This window comes from Anabas testudineus, chromosome 7 (genome assembly GCF_900324465.2).
Source record: "Anabas testudineus chromosome 7, fAnaTes1.2, whole genome shotgun sequence".
Classification (NCBI taxonomy): domain Eukaryota; kingdom Metazoa; phylum Chordata; class Actinopteri; order Anabantiformes; family Anabantidae; genus Anabas; species Anabas testudineus.
Window position 1 is genome coordinate 16532060 of NC_046616.1, and position 19715 is coordinate 16551774.

The window sequence follows — 19715 nt, forward strand, 5'->3', positions numbered from 1 at the left end:
GGGGGGGGGGGGGTTGTTGTAAGGTTGTTGTATATATATATATATATATATATATATATATATATATATATATATATCGTTGTTCTCAATAAAGTCATGAAAGATCTGAATTTGTTTGTGTTATTATTTTAGGCACATTATATTTGTTGACTTAGATGACGATCAGATGAGCGTTTACGACAAACCAATTCAGAAATCCATGAAATTCCAAAAGGTTCACATACTTTTTCTTGCCACTGTACATCTCATTTACAGCCACATTATTAACAAAGTAACATGGGTGCGGTTTCAAACTCATCAAACTTTCAGCAAAAAAAGTGAATTAACATATGGCAAAAATGTAATATTTCTTTAATACTGTGCACTTCCCACACAAACTGTCTAAACTGTCTATATGAACATATATACATACAATTGATCACATATTATCCATGTGAGAAACAGTAGTCTATCTGATTTATCTATCTGTCTATCTAGTCATCTATCTGATCACTTTAAACATCTTATATAGTCTTATGTTTCATGTGTACAAACATAGATATGTATAATAAAATACTGAATGCTTCTACAGAACTATAAAAGTTGAATAAATAAAATTCTATCAATTCTTGTAAGATTACTTTACTTTAGTAGACATAATGTATTGGTTATTCTAAGCTATTTCTGTAAAGACAAAATCCTGCAACTGATTTTAATTTATAATTTGAAGTCAAATACAAGTTGTGCTACAAAGTTTGAGAAATGTAGTCCAAATATTATACTATGAAAACAACAGACACAAGTACATCCTGACAACATGTGTATGAGTCCATTCAATCCACATTAGAGCAATGCTGACAAATAAATTACCAGATAACTCCCTACATCAATGTGGATATGCATAAGTCACGGATGTTTGTGGTCTGGGCATAAACAGGAAACCTCACATATCACCCGTGTATTTCACAGACAGTGTAACGTTAAGCTCGGGGCGCTACAGCGAGTGAAACCTAGAGGTAAATCTAAATGATTCAGTTGGTCTTTGTCAGTTTGGGGTTCTTTGTACATATTTACAGCTCCCAGCTCTGCGTTTTCAATCCTACAGTCAAATAATGTTAATGCAGAGTAGGTATAAAGGAAGATATCATATAATCACCAGTGCTCTCCTATTGACATGTGAGCTTTCAAACATACAATGAAAGAAAAAACAAACAAACACACAAACAAACAGACCAGGACAACGACAGATGTGACTGATAAATACATAAATATACTAAATAATAAATAATACAAAATAAGAGAAACACACAATCCTTTTTTACAAATGATCAGGAACAAAAGGAAATGGAGGATCAATAATAATCTTATTTGCTTTTGTATTATCTCATCACTCAGCTTTATCATGGATAGGTTACACAGTCTCCTGATTACATAATTTTACTGTATGTGTCTTGGTTTATCAAATTCCTGAGGATAAGTGAAGCTTTTTGAGTCTTTTGATTTTTCTGAAGTAACAATAAAACCCATCAGTTGTTATCAGCTGACACGTTAAGAACACAAAATGTGACTGTTGCACAACTCTTCATGTTATAGTTAGACAGTAACAGCTGGACGGGCGTGGTCGGATTTTACTGGAGGGATATAGAAGGTGGAGAGGACAGAGTCCATATAGGTGCTGTTAAAAACCCCTCAGGAGTAGATGGTGATTACTTCACGTCCACCTCCACGCACCAGGAGGACCCGATTGAGACCTTCAGTGAGCACCTCAAGAAACTCCATGTCTGAGAAGCAATCACAGTGAAGGACTAAAGTGATTTCATTTGACATGAATGTAAAATCAAGACATGTATTAATGCAACATAGTGTAGAGCAGTGGTTCCATATGTAGAGAAGAAAATATACGAAACACAGTGTGCAAGTTGTAGGATACAGTTTTCGTTGCCCATGCGATTCTTAGGTGGTCCAGGCATGTTGAGCAGAACAAGTTTAGCCTCTTTGGACTTCTTCGTGATGACCTCGTTGAGCCTCATTGCTGTATGCATGCGCCTCACATCGGTCTGGTTCCTGACGCAAGAAATCCTCTGTCATTTTGGGTTTGGTTTACAAATTGCTCTGTTAGCTGCTCGGTTCAGAAAGCATCGAGTCCTGCTACAAAATGCTAATACTTACAAGTTCTCCCATTCCCTGCAGCAGCATGTGCAGAGGAAAATAATAATGAGTTAATTAAATGTAGGTCATCTAGGAAGCTGCTTTTGTCAGTGGGTTAAGTACAAAGTTTTGTTTGTCATCTCTTCCAATCCTGGAAAACGGGTCGATAAATACTAATATTTACCACTGACCCACAACCTTGTCTTTCTGCCATATGTCACAACATACACACAAGACATACAGCATGCTGACCTACAGTTACTGTACTGAGTCTGATCTGTGACACAGTTTTCATCAAGTGTACACTGTCAGCTTTATTAAGGCCTTTGGTCAAAATATTGGATGAACTGTGTAGGAATTAAAACCACTTAATTAATAAATGGACTCCCAGTTCTAACCTAGAGCACGTTTGGTTTGATGTTTCATATTAAATCCACTTTGGTGGTGCACAGGACCAAAATGATGAAAACTGTGTCACTGTTCAAATACTTATTGACCTGACTGTAAGTGAACCTGGGAGGTGACTCACGGCTTCATGTTAAAGATGTCTTTGCCTCCTTCTGGATTTGCTGCTAAAAGGGTCTTCCCCTTGTCCATAGCTGTGCTCTGTGCAGGTGCAGCAGGGATTGTGGGGCTTGTGGGGCTGGTCGGTGTGGAGGCGTTCTTACCGTGGATCAGCTGTCCCTGTTTTGGGTCGGAGGCATCCGCTAACTGAGAGAAGGACACCGTGACAAGACAGTGTGACAGGTTGAAAGAGATAAAAAACAGAGACACCTGTCAGTATAGATGAACTCTGGAAACCAGTGGTCAGTTGGAAATGAATTTTGCTTTGTTAGCTTCTTTTGTGAAAACAAGCTGGAGCACAGGGAGACAACAGGGAACTAGGACAGAATTACTGGAAACAAACACAACATCTCTCCCAAAGGTGTAAGAGCAGCATTACCTCCTCCTCTGGTTTTTCTGCCAGGCTGGCTCCCTCCTCAACACTATGCTGGGAACGCAGGGCAGATGGGTTTTTACGCCGAATGGACCCACGGGATGAATCTGTAATGCTTTGGATCTACAATGTAAAAAAAACAAACAAACAGGTAATGACAACAACATGTTCAGTTTTTAATTTCCCTTCAGAATTGAGTCTGTCTTATAAACAGGCCCAAACACCTCATTATGAACCGGTTCCAGAGCACATCCTTTAACAGCTCAGAGTCTTCAGGAAAAAGTCTGAATTAATATTCCTTGAGGTGCTATGTGATTTGACATTGACATTTGTTACATATGATACAAGTGTTTCTGATTTACCTCTCTCTCCATCTCATTCTTGGTCAAATGCATCTGTTTTAGGATCTGCGATCGTTGTTCCATTACCAGCGTCTTCTCGTAGGTGTATGCTGAGATGTCACTGTCATGCTTCGAAGAGAAGACACATTTCCATATATGTAACAGCGCTATACGGTATTTTGGAGATATATTTTTATTCTGTGGTTAAAGACTGCTCTTTTAAGAAAAAAGTTTCCCAAACAAAAGTCCTACAGGATCGATTTACGAAGTTATTGGTGTGTCAGACAAGTCTCTCACCATTTCTACCACCTCCACTTCAGCATCAATGCGCAGGTGATAGAGGAAGATCATAAGGTCTTTTTTCATCTGGATACTGTTGTCATCCATCTGAGCTACAGTGAAAATGCGCATTTTGCATTTCCTCCACACCTACATAAAGAAAAAACAACACAAAACAGACACAGGTACTGTAATAAATTCATCTGACATGTTGTGCGCAGACATTTGTTTTAAAAAATGTCCTATTTGAGAGGATTATTTTATAATGGCTTGTTTCCCACCTTATGCTGGCGCAGCAGGAAGGGCAAAAGCATCAGCATGCCTCCATCATGGACAACCCACCACACATCAATGTGTCCTTCAGTGAAGCGCTCTCCGTTGGACGGGTAACTGGAGATGTTCTTAGGAACCAGCAAGGCCAGACTGGCTATAGTTGTCTCTCTCACCACCTCTGCAGAAGAGCGTAACAAATGGATTTCTTATAAAATCAACTTCTCGGTTGATCTTTCAAGTGATAACTTTTAATAAACATGACACATGATCAACATACAGTATATAATGTTATTTTTATGTTGAAAAATAAACTTCCGAACTCCATGGTGGACAAACTGTTAATTATTTCCCTCAAAGCTGAAAACCCGGGTTATCATTGTGTATCAGAGCAACCAGACAAACATCCAACGACTTACTCTTCTCTCTATATCAACCATTATTCTACCTGTCCGCCAGACCTACCAATAAAGTTCCTAAACTGTTGGTGGCATTCGGGCTGTTTCCAGTTACGTGGCCAGCTGATCATCACAGTGTTGTGCTTCAGTCCTCCCAGTCCTCCAATCTGGATCAAGTGAGACATCCCATCTCGCAGGTTGGAGGAGATGACCACCTGAGAGAAGCCCTTTACCTTCTCTGTCTCCATCAGCTTTCGCAAAGACTACACAGACGCAGAAAGGGGAAGACAGCTGTTGGTGAGTCTGGACAGAACCGGCCATGTTTGTGTACATACAGTATGTGTTGTGTGCTAGGGATGAATTAACGCTGGGCAGACCTGATCTGCCCTCTGGGCCTCAGCGTAGTTGTCCAGGAAGGTTCCTTGAACTGAAGTGCCAACAATGGTGAGACCCTTCCCAGCTTTCAGCTGATTGGTCAGGGAGAGCAGACGAGGCTGCTCCACATTCTGCTCAGCGTCCACACTTACCAGAACCAGGATCTGAGGCCTGACACAAAACAGTGCAGAAGGAGAGATTGAAAGCCATTACGTTTAGTAAGTAGTCTTCTTGCAGTCAAAAATGATTAAGATATCAGGCATGCTTAACGTTTGACTGATAGCATTTGTCAGACACTAACTCAGGTTGTCACAGTGCTACACAGTTACACAGCAGGAAATGAGAGCCAAAGTAAACAAACTTTGGTTTCAGCAACGTCATGGATAGACAAAATGTTGTTAGTGCTACTGAAGAGCATTGACCACACCGACTGACCTCCAGTTTTTGGTGTGTGGTGGTCCCTCCTCCAGCCTCATGAGGGCAAAGCGTGCAGCGCTGAGTGAAATGCCACGTATCCCATCACCCCACTCCTTCTCAGCTCTGTCACACATTAGTGGAGTAACATATACAGTTTGTATGTACTGTGCACATGGTGATACATGGCTATTGAAAACTGTCATCAAATAAAACAATAACCACTTGAAAAATTCAAGTGCTGCAGTTTCAATTTTGCTTTTGTCTAATTCCTGAGCTGCAGTGATGATTACTTACCCACAGAACTCAATGTATTTGTAGATGCAGGAAGCAATGCCCATGGCAACTATGGCGTAATACCAGGAACAGATGAACATGAGTGACAGGCACAGACTCATACCCAGAAAAGACAGAGCCCTGCAGGAACAGGATGTCACATACATATTTGTTTTATTTGGGATTTTCTGCCAGCTTCACAGTACTGGCAATGACCACAGCTTTTCTTAGTTTTAGCTTGTCTATTAAGGAAAGTCCAGTATGTGCACAGACAGGCTTCCGATGGTGATTCAAATTTAATACCAAAGGTTCTTGCTGTTCCTAAGATAAAAACCACTGCTGTCAGATTTTGCAAATTTGTATTAAATGCAAGCAAAACAGGATCTGTCTGTAAATGTATTTCAGCTGAGCCTAAGCCTGAAAACTCTTGATGATTGTGACCCAACATCCCACTTATTTGCTTTTGATGCACATGTAGCTAAATGTTGATTTATTACACATAAAATAACCAAAAAGGCACTCACACACAAACTCACCAGTGGTAAAACTTAAAGCGTGGCCTCCAGTTTGGTGTCCTCAGCAGAGTCTGCAGGGCACAGGCAAGATTGACGAACATGTAGCACATCAAGAAAAACCTAAACAAAGAAGAACAGATGAAGAGAGAAAGGAGGACAATCAGAAAAAAAGAAAAGAAAAATGCAAACATAGAACAGTGAAAATGATCTTACTGTACATACAGCAATAAGTCCAATGTATGTGTAAATGAGAGTGTAAGCCTACTTACATGGAGAGGATGGGTGCAACTGAATCCAGGGAAGCAATGATGATGCCAATCTCACAGATACTAGCTGTAAGCAAGAGAGCCCAGGTGGGCTCCCCATTGGCTTTGCCGTGCCCAAACACCTACACCAACATACAAAGGGATTAAATAAAACCACATTTTACAGCAGGTTGTTGAAAAGAAAGCGCTGTACAAATAAAGTTGTGGATTTCAAGAAGTGTACAAATGTTAAAATGTTTTTTTCTCACATCCCTTCACTTAAATTTCTCTGCAGCTGATGCATACATCCAGTCTTTTCTGCCTTAACAATAGAAATGCATTTGAATGCTGCTATGTGGTCTTACTCTAAGAAATGGGATGATGCCATCTCTTGAGATAGCCTGCAGAAGACGTGGCGCTCCTGTCAGACTCTGAAGCCCAGCTCCGCAAGTGGAAAAGAAGGAACCAAACACGATGACCCATGGAGACGGCCATGCCAGTGTACCAATCACTAGATTACCACTGACCCCTTCACCAAACCTGAGGAGAAAGGTGAAGATGTAATACATGAAAGCTATAACAACACATCCATTCTAGCAGATAACTAACTGCTGCCTAGTCATTTAGTTTATATAACATTTACCAGTTTTTGGCTGGTACTGTATACTGATGATGATTTATTTAACTTTTAATGAAATAAAGTGAATTAATTAATTCTATGGTTTGGAGAGAGATTCATTACTACCATTTATTTACTGACTATCACTATCTGATTGTGCAATCACTATTTAGGGGAAGATTTCTTTGGTTTGACGGGATTTAAATATGTGCCTTGATAAAAATAAATACATAAATAAATAAAAAATCTTTATAAATCTACACAATTAGACATACTTGTCCCGTAGGACGACTCCTTCTATACATGCACCAAACAGAATCACACAGGACATGTCTGGGAAGAAGACAGTTAAAGAATATATTGTTCAGCATATCTGACACAAACACTATAATGACAAATGAAAAATGTTTTATTAATTATCAATTACCAATTTCAGACCACAAACTTAATTTTTAAATATCCCTCGACCCAATGAAGGATACACACAGTAGATGTTGTGCTGATGGCTGCAATGGTGCCAATAGGAATTGACTTTTGAGCATCACGCAAGTCTCCAGAGCGGTTGGAGCCAGCCATGATACCTGTGGAGCAAAGAAATGGAATCATTAGGAACTTTTACTGTACACCTGTACTGGAAGATAATATTTCCTTTTCTTTTCTGTCCACAAGAATCAACACAGTGTGATATAGACTGGAACTAGAGTAACTTCTCTGGTTAATGAAGGACAATACCTGCAGCCTGTATTAAATCTAAATCTTAATCTAAAACCTCTTCAAAAATCACACTAACATTTTAAACATATAAAAACATTGCTAATGCTGAAGCGGTCCACTATGATGCTAACCTGTGACAGATGGGAAGTATATCCCCACCAACAGAGTGAAGAAGCTGGTGATGTCAGCCAGGACGTATCGGTTGGAGCTGGATGTGGGACTGTTAGGATCCACCTCTGACGCAAGCCCACGCTTCTCCAGGATCATCCCTTTTTCCAGGTAGTTACCAAACAGGTTCTCTGAAAAATGGAAGGGCATTTAAAATGTGCGTGTGAGATGGATTGATTGTAGAAGGTGTCATTCATACTGATAAGTCATCTGTTACCTGCCAGTATGCCACTGGTGATCCCTGGGATCCCCTGTATCTCTGTGACGTTGTTGTTGGTGAAGTATTCATCACAAGTTGCATTCAGGGAATCGGAATCACAGAAAGATCTCCACAGTTTCGTGGTGACAGTTTCATTGTCTATTTCGATGACTTTTGCACAGATGTCATATCCTTTGGAGACAAGAGTTCGATTCCCCAGGAGGCAGACACTGCAAAGGAAGTCAACAAAAGCTTCATTGGTACATACTTGAATTTGAAGACTTTGACTATCAAATAAACTAATCACTTACGGGAAGACAGGCGGGTCGATGGCAGTCTTGATGACTCCAGCGTAAACAGCCACGATGGAGAGTATGACGCAGGCCAGAAAGACCAATGCCAACTTGTTGACGTATTTGACCCCCACAAACACCACCACTGCCATTAAGCTCAGGACAATGGTACCATACACCCTCATGTTGTTGAGGAGAGCTGCCTCAGCCTCTGGCCCCTCCAGGCCCTCAATCTTAAAGATGGCTGCCTGAGGAACGATATAAATCTGAACGATTGGAAAGATGGAGGGAGAGAGATGCATGATGGGGGAGGCACAGGAAAGAGAGTACACACAGTGTTGTCAATCAGCAGGATGATCCTGTTTCCAAGTGAAAATAGTCGACACGTTTGATACTTCCAGACTGGACTACTGTAATTCCCAGTAACTCCCTACAAAACATCTAATGCAAAATGCTAAAGTCAGAGTTCTGGCTGGACGCAGCAACATTAGCTTGTAAAATCAAGAACAGAATTTAAAATCCTTCGCCTTACATACAAAGCACTTAATGATGAAGCACCATCTTATCTTAAAAACCTCATAGTGCCATATTATCTCAATAGAACACTTCGATCTCAGAGTGCAGGTCTACTTGTGGTGTCTAGAGTGCTGCTACTGCAACATCTGAGACAACACGTTACACGTAAGGTGTAAGGTGTGTTTTATGTATTACTTTCTTCCTTTTTTCATGAAACCATATCCATTGTGTATTGTTTCTAGTTGTGGAAATTAAAACTGATTAAACCATATCTCATCTCTTACTGAACTGACAATCCAGCCACTAGACAGTCCTCACAGGGGACACAGGGGCACCTAAGATAGCTCCTCATGTTTAGCATCTCTCTTGTAATATTTAATGTTAATCTAAAGTGTTCTTTGCTTTGTGAGTAGATGTTTACAAATGAAGTTGTTCATATGTTGGACATCTGAAGTCATTATCATGTTTTTGTCTTGTCCTTAGGAAAATCACAGGTGCATGATATGAATAATGCATCTGTTCCATTTAAACATCGTTTTAAGTATCCTCTAGTGGCCAACAGCATACACAATATTACGACCCTGGAGCTGACACACTTGAAGTCAATGAAGCCAAATTTGATTAATTAATTTCTACGACTGAAATATCTGCAATAAAAGAGGCACATACAGAGCAGCATGCAGCATGCAAAACAAAAAAAGTTATTTGATAAATAGGACAACTTACCAGCAGGATTTCAATACAGCCAAGAATGTACATGGCACCTGCAAAAGTGGTGCCCAGGTAGAAACAGATTCCAACAGCCCCACCAAACTCAGGCCCCAGAGAGCGAGATATCATGTAATATGAACCTCCAGCTGTGAGTCGCAAACGCACAAAGGAGTCACTGCAGTGTTCTGTGCCATACAAACACACTATGTGCTGCGCATGACCTCAGACGTGCACTCACCTGGTACGACTCCGTTTGTTGCAATGGCACTCATGGAGATAGCTGTGAGCATGGTCTGGAAAAGCAACAGAGGCAAGTTACAGAACTCTGAGACGCTGCAATGGAGACAGAGGTGATGTTCTGTTGTTGTTGAACATGAACCTTACAGACGTGTTGATTCAACTGAATAATAATTTTAGCTGGTGTATTTTAGGTGTTTCAATTGTAATTTTTCCACCCTATTTATATCAGTAGGTCGACAACAGAAACACTTGGTATTTTAAGTTGCAAACCAGGAAATATCAGCCATAGATCAAGATGAGTGTTCCAGAAATAACAGCAAAACAATCAAACTGTGCTCTTTGAAAACACTGAAGATTGGACCTTTTGAATGAGCGATTGAGCCACAAAACAGCAGTTGCTTTCTGTTTAGGTTATATAACAGCATGAATGAGAGTGGAGCTTTGTTTTAGGGGCATTTGCAGATGAACTACACCTCTAATGCTGCTGATGTTAATTCTGAGATTAAAGAGTTTCTATGTTCCATCATAAGCAGCAGACAGAAAACAATAAAGGGTTATAAAATTATCATTTGACATTTGATATTCTTAAGTAAAGCCAGTGGAACGTCTCACCCGTGGCACCATTATGACAAATGAAGATGAAGCTCACATACTTTGCTGATCCCCTGATTTCCTAGTAATGGCATCGTAATGTTGACATTTGTAGTTCTGAGTGAAAAAAGCACATGCTTTATGTCCTCCTCTGGATCGATTAACTTTGATGATCCCATGATTTTTCATCTAGTAGACCAGGTGAAATTGCAGTGTGTCCAGTGTTTTCCAACCCAAATTTACAATATGTCATGCAATTCATTATTTAAACTGAGACACTGACTGAGCTGCAATCACTGATTCTAACAGGGGAAAAGTGGTGGTGGGATTTTAGTGGGTTTATTGGCAGAAGTCCTAAAGCTAGGATTTACTGTGTCACCTTCAGCATCTGTGCAATGCAAATTGTAATTATGATGGCTGTTATATATTATATTATATCATCAGTTTATTTATTTATTTATTGTTAACAGTTTAATCACACAGTCCACCGGTTAGATGTGCGCTCAGCAACCACTTAAAGTTGGTGTACATGTCTTAAATATAACAGTAACATCTGTTTCCTCAAGTTTTACTCACTGTGGAACAACACATGAAGACAATTATAAAGGAGCCAAAGACACCTCCAATCCCAACCATCCAAGTCATCCGCAGGAAGAGGATCACTCCAAAAATATTCTGGATACATGGTAAGTATACTCCCATCAGAGTGCCCAGCTGTGGAGCCTGGAAAACACAAAAACATCAAAACTTGCCAGTTGAAAATTGTGGGGCCTTTGTTTTTCACCTGCCTCATCTTATTTTTCACTTTGCTTGTTGTCTCTGCTTTAAACAGAACAACACCATAATCCTTTTAGGTTAGAACTGGTTGTTATAACTATTCAGAAGAGAAAGGGGAAGAGAAATTGAATTCATGGAAGACAGGACATTTATTCATACATTTATATGTATCAATATTAAGTGAAAACAATGAAAACTTCAAAACTAATTTGAAATATTAATTTCTTATTTGCCCTTGTTGAAGTTCTGAAGTATACATGAGGTGATGAGTGGTGTCAGAAGGAACCAAAAGATAAACAGTCAGATGCAAATCACTGCTTGTGTTTTGGCATTGACCTCCTGCAGGATCCTTCAGGTTTCTCAGTCTGAGCAGTTTCTTAATACTGCACTGACCCTTATTTATCATCTTCTAACTAGATCTTCTGACTGTTGGAGCAAATACGCAAAATAAATTCTGTTGAATTGTGTGATTTCCTTGCTTTATGGCCTTGCACTTTATGTGGTGTTATATTTCATATTTTCTTTTTCTTCATATTATTTCCCATCTATTTTATTTTAAAATTGACTTAGGAACAAATTCAGTTTGAAAGTTACTGTTACCAATATAATTTTTAGGCATCAAAAAACAGGTTTGAGGTTTGTTTTTAGTGCAAATTAGCAGATGTTTGTGAAAATATGTTATATAGCTGGTGAGGTGCTTAGCTCAAAGCTCAAAGTGCAGCCCCATAGAGCTACTAACATGGCTGCAGTCTTGTACCACACCTTGATAGGTTTTTTAGATGTACGTGCCCCCTCCTCATTATTTTCGGCCTCTTCGTGCTCTTTGCTTCCTGTTGGTAGGTTGGAGTAGTTGGCTAAACTGCTGAGCAGAGAGGAAACCATTGGACTGGTATCCATCTCCTCCTGTAACACACACACAGAAACACACAGTTATAATACTGGAGATCTAGAGAGCTACTGGGAACATCAATACAGTTAGCTCAGATAAGATGTTTTAATACTTCACACTAATAAGCTCAGTATGATTGTTGCTAGTAGCTGAAAACTGTTCACACCTCAAACAGAGCCATGTTCTTGCCGTCATAGTGTTGGCTCTTCTCCACATTGCTGGCTGCACTGCTGTTGATGAAGGGGCTGCTTTCCTTGGGGTTCCCATCACCTAAATGCAGAAACATCAACTAGCAGCATTAGTGATGTATCTTCAAAGACATTTACTTTGTAATTCATATTTAAACTGTTATAATATACATAATAGATGTAGTCATTTGGTCCTTGTTGATAATGACTAGTGTTACGAAAACCTTACTGGAGGACAGAAAAACAGCTGGTGCTGAGCAGTCAACATGAATTTATGACACTTTTTAGCTGAAAACAACCATATAAAGACGATCCTGCTGGTGAGACAGTATCAAAACAGTCATGGGCTGTAAAACCAAAGCAATAAAGCTGAAAAGCCAGTAATTAAAATAGGTTCTATTAGTAATAGTCATTCTTAGTCAAAGAGCCACACACGACTACTCAAAGGAACACAAGCAATTTGCCCTTTTTCATTTCCCAAGTTGAAGCAATGTTACACACGAATCGAGTCCAATGGTGGCCAAAGTGTTCTCATGCAGCACAAAATCTTCTGGCTTTGAAAGCATTTCAGTTTTACTGTATGGTGTGTCATTTAGAATTTGTGTAAAGTATTTAGCATTTACTGAGTTCCAGCAATACCGTAGCATTATCAGTACTACTAGTAGTAATAGCAGTTGGAAACGAAGAAACATTTAATTAGCACGATCAATACATAGATCCGACTGCACAGCAAACAATAATGAAGATCTGTTGTAATGAGGCCAAACTACATTTGATAACATTACGACCTACAGCAGATATTGTGTTAAACTCAACTACCTCTGAGTCCTCTGTGATCCATTAATATTTTTGAGTCTGCATCTGAAGCTCATTTCAACCGTTTAACCATGTTTTATTAAGAGCAGTTGTCTATAAACCCCAGGGTTAATGGTTGGATTCCACCTAGCTATGTGTCGAGGTGTCAAGAATACTTTTTTTTACGTTCCTCTTATTCTGTTGTATTTGACTTATTTCGTGTGCTACAGCTGCACATTTGTGCAACACAGAGTTTGATGATCATACAATTGAAAATGTTCCATCTCAACAAACACCTTTCACTCTGCCTCCTGACCTAAGTAAGCTGCTCTAAAACATGTTTCACATGTTACAAAGATTCAGAACTAAGCTTTTGCTGTTGGCCCTGAGCAGTGTAGTATGACCCTGCACATGTCAGTGATGTGCGACTATTTACAAACTGCACAAAAATAAACCTCACACCCTCATCATCCAAAAACCATTAGTCCAGTTTTGTGTGTTGTGTCTTAATATGAATTGTTACCAATGTGATGGTAACAATTCATATTAAGGTGCATGTAGCAACATGTAAATGTTTCAATCTGACTAGTTAACACAAATAGCTTTGTATTACTTCGAGAATGGTTCTGCTTTCACACAGGCTGACCAGATACATGGGTCTGAAATCCTGAAGCTGCATGTTAATATTCCCTAAGTGATGATCCATTAAGTGTTAACATAGCACACAAGTGACTTCATTACTTCACAACAGTGAATAGTGAGCAACAGGAATGTATGGCATACACAAAAATAACTAAAGACAAAGGCAAACAAATGAGAAAATGTATGGTGAGGCAGTCACTTTTTTTTTTGCAACAGTTGCAAAATGATTACAGATATCAAATAGATGCAAAATTACAAAAAACAAAGAGACGTAAAAAAAAAAAAGCACAAAATCATAGATGAAGCGGAACGGGCAACAAGAAATGAAAAAGCCAAACTAAAATTGTACCCAAAGCTACTAAGTATAGACACAAAATGCAACAAGACACAAAACTACAACCACCACAAATGTTGAGGTATTTTTATCTCTTTCAATCTGGGTGTGAAACCTTGTAGGAGCGGTTGGGGCTGTCTATAGGTCTCTGCTGGGAAGAAACTGTCACCAATCTGTCAGTGTTAGAGTAGGTGTCATATTCAACATTTCTACCTCTGGCCTGACAGACCATGAGAAGGACAGGGTTGGTTTTAGTTTTCTTACTTCGCAGTCGAAGTCCTGCATCCTCCACAGCCGACTTTGCTGCTCCTAATGTGAAACACAACAATGAGTCCTTTTCTCCTGTAGGTCTCCTTTTGTTTGAGTTTGTTTGAGCGCACAAAGATGTGCATCCATCATTAACTGGGCCACTGGCATGCACTGCAAAGACCTGCAAATTTTAGTAAGCCAGTGAATTTGCCTTTATTTCTTAACATAGGTGGAAACTGTTACTGTTCATTTGTCTTTGACAGCCTCTTCTTTTGTAGTTGGAGTTTAGAAAATAAAAGACAAAAATAACTAATTTGTTTTGCATGTTTTGCAGTCTTATTATAAGCACGGAGTTGTTCAGTCATTTAAGGTTTATATATATAAATAACTCAATATATTTGAAAATCTGATTATGAATAACTTGCTCTAAGATGAACTCTTCAAAGTGCTTTTTTGAAAGATCATCTTCTTTTCTTCTAACTGGGACTAAAACCCTACCCACGACGCTTCATCTCTAAAAAATCCCGGGAATATTTTTGCATTCATTTTAAGATTTTACTCCTGTTTCATAAAGCTCTTAATGGCCGTGCTGTATGTTTTAAACATACTTATTCTTTGTAGCTTTATCTGGTCTGGGCTCATCAGTCAGTGCATTAGTTTTATTGTTTGTTTTGCAGAATAACAATTCTGATCTTAGGCTTCCTTTTTTCTGACAAATTTAGTTTGAGCTCATAAATAGCTAAATTATTCAGCTAATCCAAGAAATGACTCAAGGATGAAGGAGTAAAGGAACCCATGAAACGATGTTCATGTCGGTGGCGTTAGTCTAGAGCTAGTCTAGAACCCAATGAATTTGCCCAAGTTAGATGAAAACAAAGCACAGACTTCCCTTTTCTTTGATTACGCAACACAGAGGAATCATTGATTGGGAGATTAAATATTGTCAAATGTGACCTACATAGATAAATTTCTGCAACTGGACAGTACTGTAAGGTTTATAGGGCTGTTACCGGCACTCAGTATCATCTGCATTCAGTTATAAAAGCTGATATTTCTGTGAAGATACAAAAAGTGGCCGCACAGAGGCACAACTGACAAACATATAGAAAAAGGATGACCATAAAAAGTGCCCATTTAAGAAGGTAGCAGAGAATGTATTTGACCTGACAGGTAACTGTGACTGATGTGAAGATGGGAAGTAATATGCGTTCTCCTAAAAATTAAGTGAAAACTTAATTGACCTCCCTCCTGTACCAAATGCGTTTGCTGGTGTAGTTTAGTTGCATACAAACATCATTTCTCAGGAGGCAGGGTTGTATCAGGACAAGCAACCTCGTCCGACTCATATTCATCATGTCCGCAGCAAATTACTGCCCCAGGATGAGCTCTTCTTTTATTCCTTTGTCTGAACGCATGTGTTAAAACACACATAAACAGGATTTCTAAGGCACTTCTGAAACAGAAAATTTAATTACCTTTCTTCCTGCATGTTAGTGAGCGCAGGGATGGAAGGGAAGTTAAAAAGGCAGGTTTACTAGATTATGTGAAATTATATATAATTGAAGGACACATGCACATAAGGTAAAAATAGAGCTCCTTCCCAAACTGTATTACAAACAACCTGAAGCCCGATGAAGCGATCATGATGCAAAATAGTCAGATCATTGAGATCAGGCTGATGTTACCCATCAGACTGGTTTGAGGGAGATTTATGTGTCAAAACACAAAGACATTCAAAAAGAAATAGAAATAGGCGAATTACACAAAATGTTTCATTCAATAATACACCGAAGAGGACACAAACAAAAGTTTGTGGCACACTGCAACCACCAACATATCCCTGTGTTCACCTCAGGACACACTGTCATGACATATTGATAACTGGTGATCAGCTCAAAAGCATGTTAATGTCTATGCAGCCAGAGCTATGACTGTGACTTGACTGCAACATGCAGATGAAAGGTTGTCAGCGGTGCAGATTTGTTCCCTTGATGTGACATGGCTATTACAAAATGGACAGTTTATACCGGCTTTTAAAAGCTTAATAGGACACAGGCTCAAGGGGATTATCCAGCAGCTGCTGGAGTAACAGAGAGGCAGAAATTAACTTCTGCATGTGACCGAACTGCACCAGTCAGCTGCACAGCAACCTCACAATTACATTAACCACACATACCTCATTCATTTTCACCTCGCCTTCTGCAAGTAAGAATTAAAGCTAATTCCATGAACTCATTTGTTTAATTCAAATTTCTCCCCTCACTGGCACTTGCTGTCGCTGTGTGGGCCACGGTCTGTTGGCCGGTCTGGCTGTGTTTCTTTCTGTCAGACAGACTCCAGTGAGCAGGGGTGACACTGAACTGTGATGAGTTCTGCCAAAAATGGATCAGATTTAAATGCTAAACATGAAAACAAGAATAAGGACAGAATATTGAGTTAAACATGATAAATCATATTGTCACATGGATCTATCTATAGCCTGTTTATCCTGCTCTTGTGAGTGGTTAATAATTTAATGCAAAACAGTTGAGTCCCCTGAATTCTCTCCTGAACTAGAAGTGATTCGCCAGAGACAGGACTGCAGGACTAGCTGGGCCAATGATGCATCTCTCACTTGTCTAACATCATCAGGGAAAGTATCCAGTACTTCAAGATAAGATAAGCTTAACAACTTTGATCCCATAAGAGGAAACTGTCAGAACACCAGGTGATACAGATATGTGCACTCTGTACACCAATTGTAAATGTATACAGACATACAGGACACATATATACATGCATGTGTACCCAGAACCTCAGTGTCCTCTGTTACGTTTGTTAAAATAAAGTATCATCATATCATTGCCTATCTTAAAGGGTTAAACTCAAGTTAGTGCAGGTTAAAATTTCACTAAAGTGAAATAGTTCTGCTGCTGCAGATACTTCAGGAAATCATTTCAAGAGGGTGGATGATAAAATAAGGAAGAGGATGAGGAAAACAGTTTCTATCTTACATGAAAGGACTCCCTCTTTCATCTTTAAAGATGCTGTTGACACACTGATTGCAACTATTGACAGATTGGGAGTCTAAAGCTAATGATACTGACACTGATAAGCCTGCTGACATGTACACAATCAGTATGTGTGCAGCCTTGTATAGCGCTCACTCTGCTTTTTAATCGTGTGATACAGTAATATCGTAAATCAGGCTTCTTTTCTGCTTCTCCTGGTTAATTTCTCTCTAAAATCACATGTTAAACATTGTTGAATTCACAACAAATCTGGATGTTCAGTATGAAGACACAGAAAAATGGCTTCTCGACAGCTGCCATACTTGAAGTAGTTGGTTAATTTCACTGACCAGACAAACTATTTTAGCCATGGCACTTTCATCCAAACTTAAATATCTCAACTACTGGACGGACAGCCATTAAAATATATGCAGACATGGATCAAGAGGATTTTAATCATCATCATCAATCAATCAATCTTTATTTTCCTCTATGGCTATTTATGGCATTTAATGAAATGTATTGACTGTTGAATTGCTTCATGTTCCTCTTTGGCCCCATCATCAGGCCTGTACCGTACTTAGGTTGACAGTCACTTATCTTTAAAACTAGTAACATTCCCACGAGCCTCACCTGCACTTTGGGTTCACTGTTAATGAGCAAATGCTGTGGTGCTACTACTCTAGATGGTGAACATGATGAACATAAGCATTGTTGCCTTTATGAATAGCAGCATAATAATACTGCAGCCAATAATAGCTATCAAGTAGCAGTAGTGGTAAAAACAGAATATCATAGAAAAATAAAAGAACCAAAAATCTCCCACACATCTCCCATGATGAGCAACATGTAATATACAGAAGAGGACCACATCCTTCAACATTTCAAAACATCTTATCATCGAGTCAACAACAAGAAAAACAAGGAGGAAAAAATTCAAAGCAGCCTTAGACTTTCCAGATGTGGAGCATTTTTTGGGTTAAACACCACACAGTCTTGTTACCTCTGAAATCAATTTACACTTCTGCTGCTCTAACACAGACGCATATGTTCACCAAAGAGCATAGCAGCAAGTTCCTGGTGAAAATTGGCATTTTCTGCAGATAATGAGACCACGCTGTTCCTGTTTGTTCCCATGCCTGTAAGCCAACAAAGGCTTGGTGAGAAGATGCAATGTGATAAACAGCCAACACAACACCTACAGAACAACACGCATTGTGTTGTATAAAGTACTATACTCTACAAATACACGGCATCAAACCTGTATGCAGGCCTCCCGTGGTTTAGCAAATGCTAGTTAAAGTAAATAATGCACATGTTTGGGATAAATTTCAGCTGCAGATTTCGTGGTCAAGTGAGTATTTCTGGGAATATGTAGGGCTGAAAAACAAATCACAATTCGCTTTCAACTTCTTAACCTACATCAATGATACTGGCAAAGACAGTGAACCACAATCAGCACCAGGAAGGGAAAGTTTTGTCCATGTTTCTTTCATTCTCCGATCTTATGTGACCTTTCTCTCTCAGTGAAATCACACAAATTCAGATTCCAACACCAATGGATGAGCTAATGACATGTGGTAAACAGACTGAGTCCATCTCAGCATGAAGCTGTTGTGTTCTGCAGGGAGGAAGATGCATTTGTATTAGACAAACTCATTGTGATCAATATGAAATCACCCTCAGCCTGAGATTTGAATGAGAGAACGGATACAACTCTCATATCTTTCAGTTAAATATGAAGCTACAGGCAGGAGAACGTTTGCTTAACATAGCACAAAGACTGGACATTGAGGGAAACAGCTCCCCTAGCTCTTCCAAAGCTTACTAATTAACTAACATGTTATATCTCTTTTGCTTAATGTGTAAAAAAAAAAAATCTCATAAAGCCAGTCAAGGCATAGTCCAGCACAAACCACCTGTACAACCAGAATGTGTTTTCATCTTTCGGTTTTTATACAGAGATATAACATGTTAATATTTGTAGGTGGTGGTAGGTGATACATAAATCTGAGGCATCATGAGATTAGTTAATTAACGGGTGTGCAAAACAGAAACCAGCATATTACTGTGTCAGCATGTTATATAGACTTTTCTTTAATGTTTGACTTTTTTCTTGTGAATTAATGGACAGTGTAACCGCTATGGGTCTCACTGAATGAGGACGGTTGGTCTGTGGTCAACAGATCAAGCTCACTGACTTTTTCTCTGGTACTATCATTACTATTGACAATCTTAGCCTAATAACTTAAGGCCCTCAGAGGATACAGTCGAATGACTTTACTGATCCTCTTAACCTCTGGTGCCACCATCAGGTCACAATTTACTACAGAATGTTAATGAGAAGTTCCTATACGACTAAACTGCAATCACAAACAGATCTTTGTAGGGTGCCGGTAATTGTAACAGGATTACGTTTTCTGTTAACAATAATGATCATATGTTCACAATTAACGTAAATGACAAGTTGCAAATATGATGATACTTAACATCAATGAAATATACTGTCAATGTTTTTGACCTCCAAAATATCAGATTTTCCACAAAAATATCCAATGTGGCAGTTCAACAACATGTGTGTAGCTAATGTTGTTAAGGTTTTTTGTGGTTGGGTTCAGGTTAA

General features: G+C 39.2%; 1 protein-coding gene across 1 annotated transcript; it reads right to left on the reverse strand.

Annotated features, from left to right (window-relative positions):
* Positions 1-1668: 1668 nt before the first annotated feature.
* On the reverse strand, positions 1669-12180 carry slc12a5b (solute carrier family 12 member 5b). The gene is made up of 25 exons (XM_026367607.1): positions 12061-12180; positions 11768-11908; positions 10805-10951; positions 9636-9690; positions 9413-9543; positions 8189-8436; positions 7896-8107; positions 7642-7809; positions 7279-7377; positions 7072-7129; positions 6543-6717; positions 6202-6320; positions 5954-6052; positions 5439-5558; positions 5163-5267; positions 4730-4898; positions 4420-4615; positions 3966-4135; positions 3703-3834; positions 3427-3534; positions 3071-3187; positions 2657-2838; positions 2149-2163; positions 1910-2043; positions 1669-1760 (listed from the first exon to the last, which is right to left on the reverse strand). Exons 1-25 carry the CDS (start codon positions 12178-12180, stop codon positions 1669-1671), a joined length of 3312 nt encoding a protein of 1103 aa, XP_026223392.1.
* Between the last annotated feature and the right edge of the window lie 7535 nt (positions 12181-19715).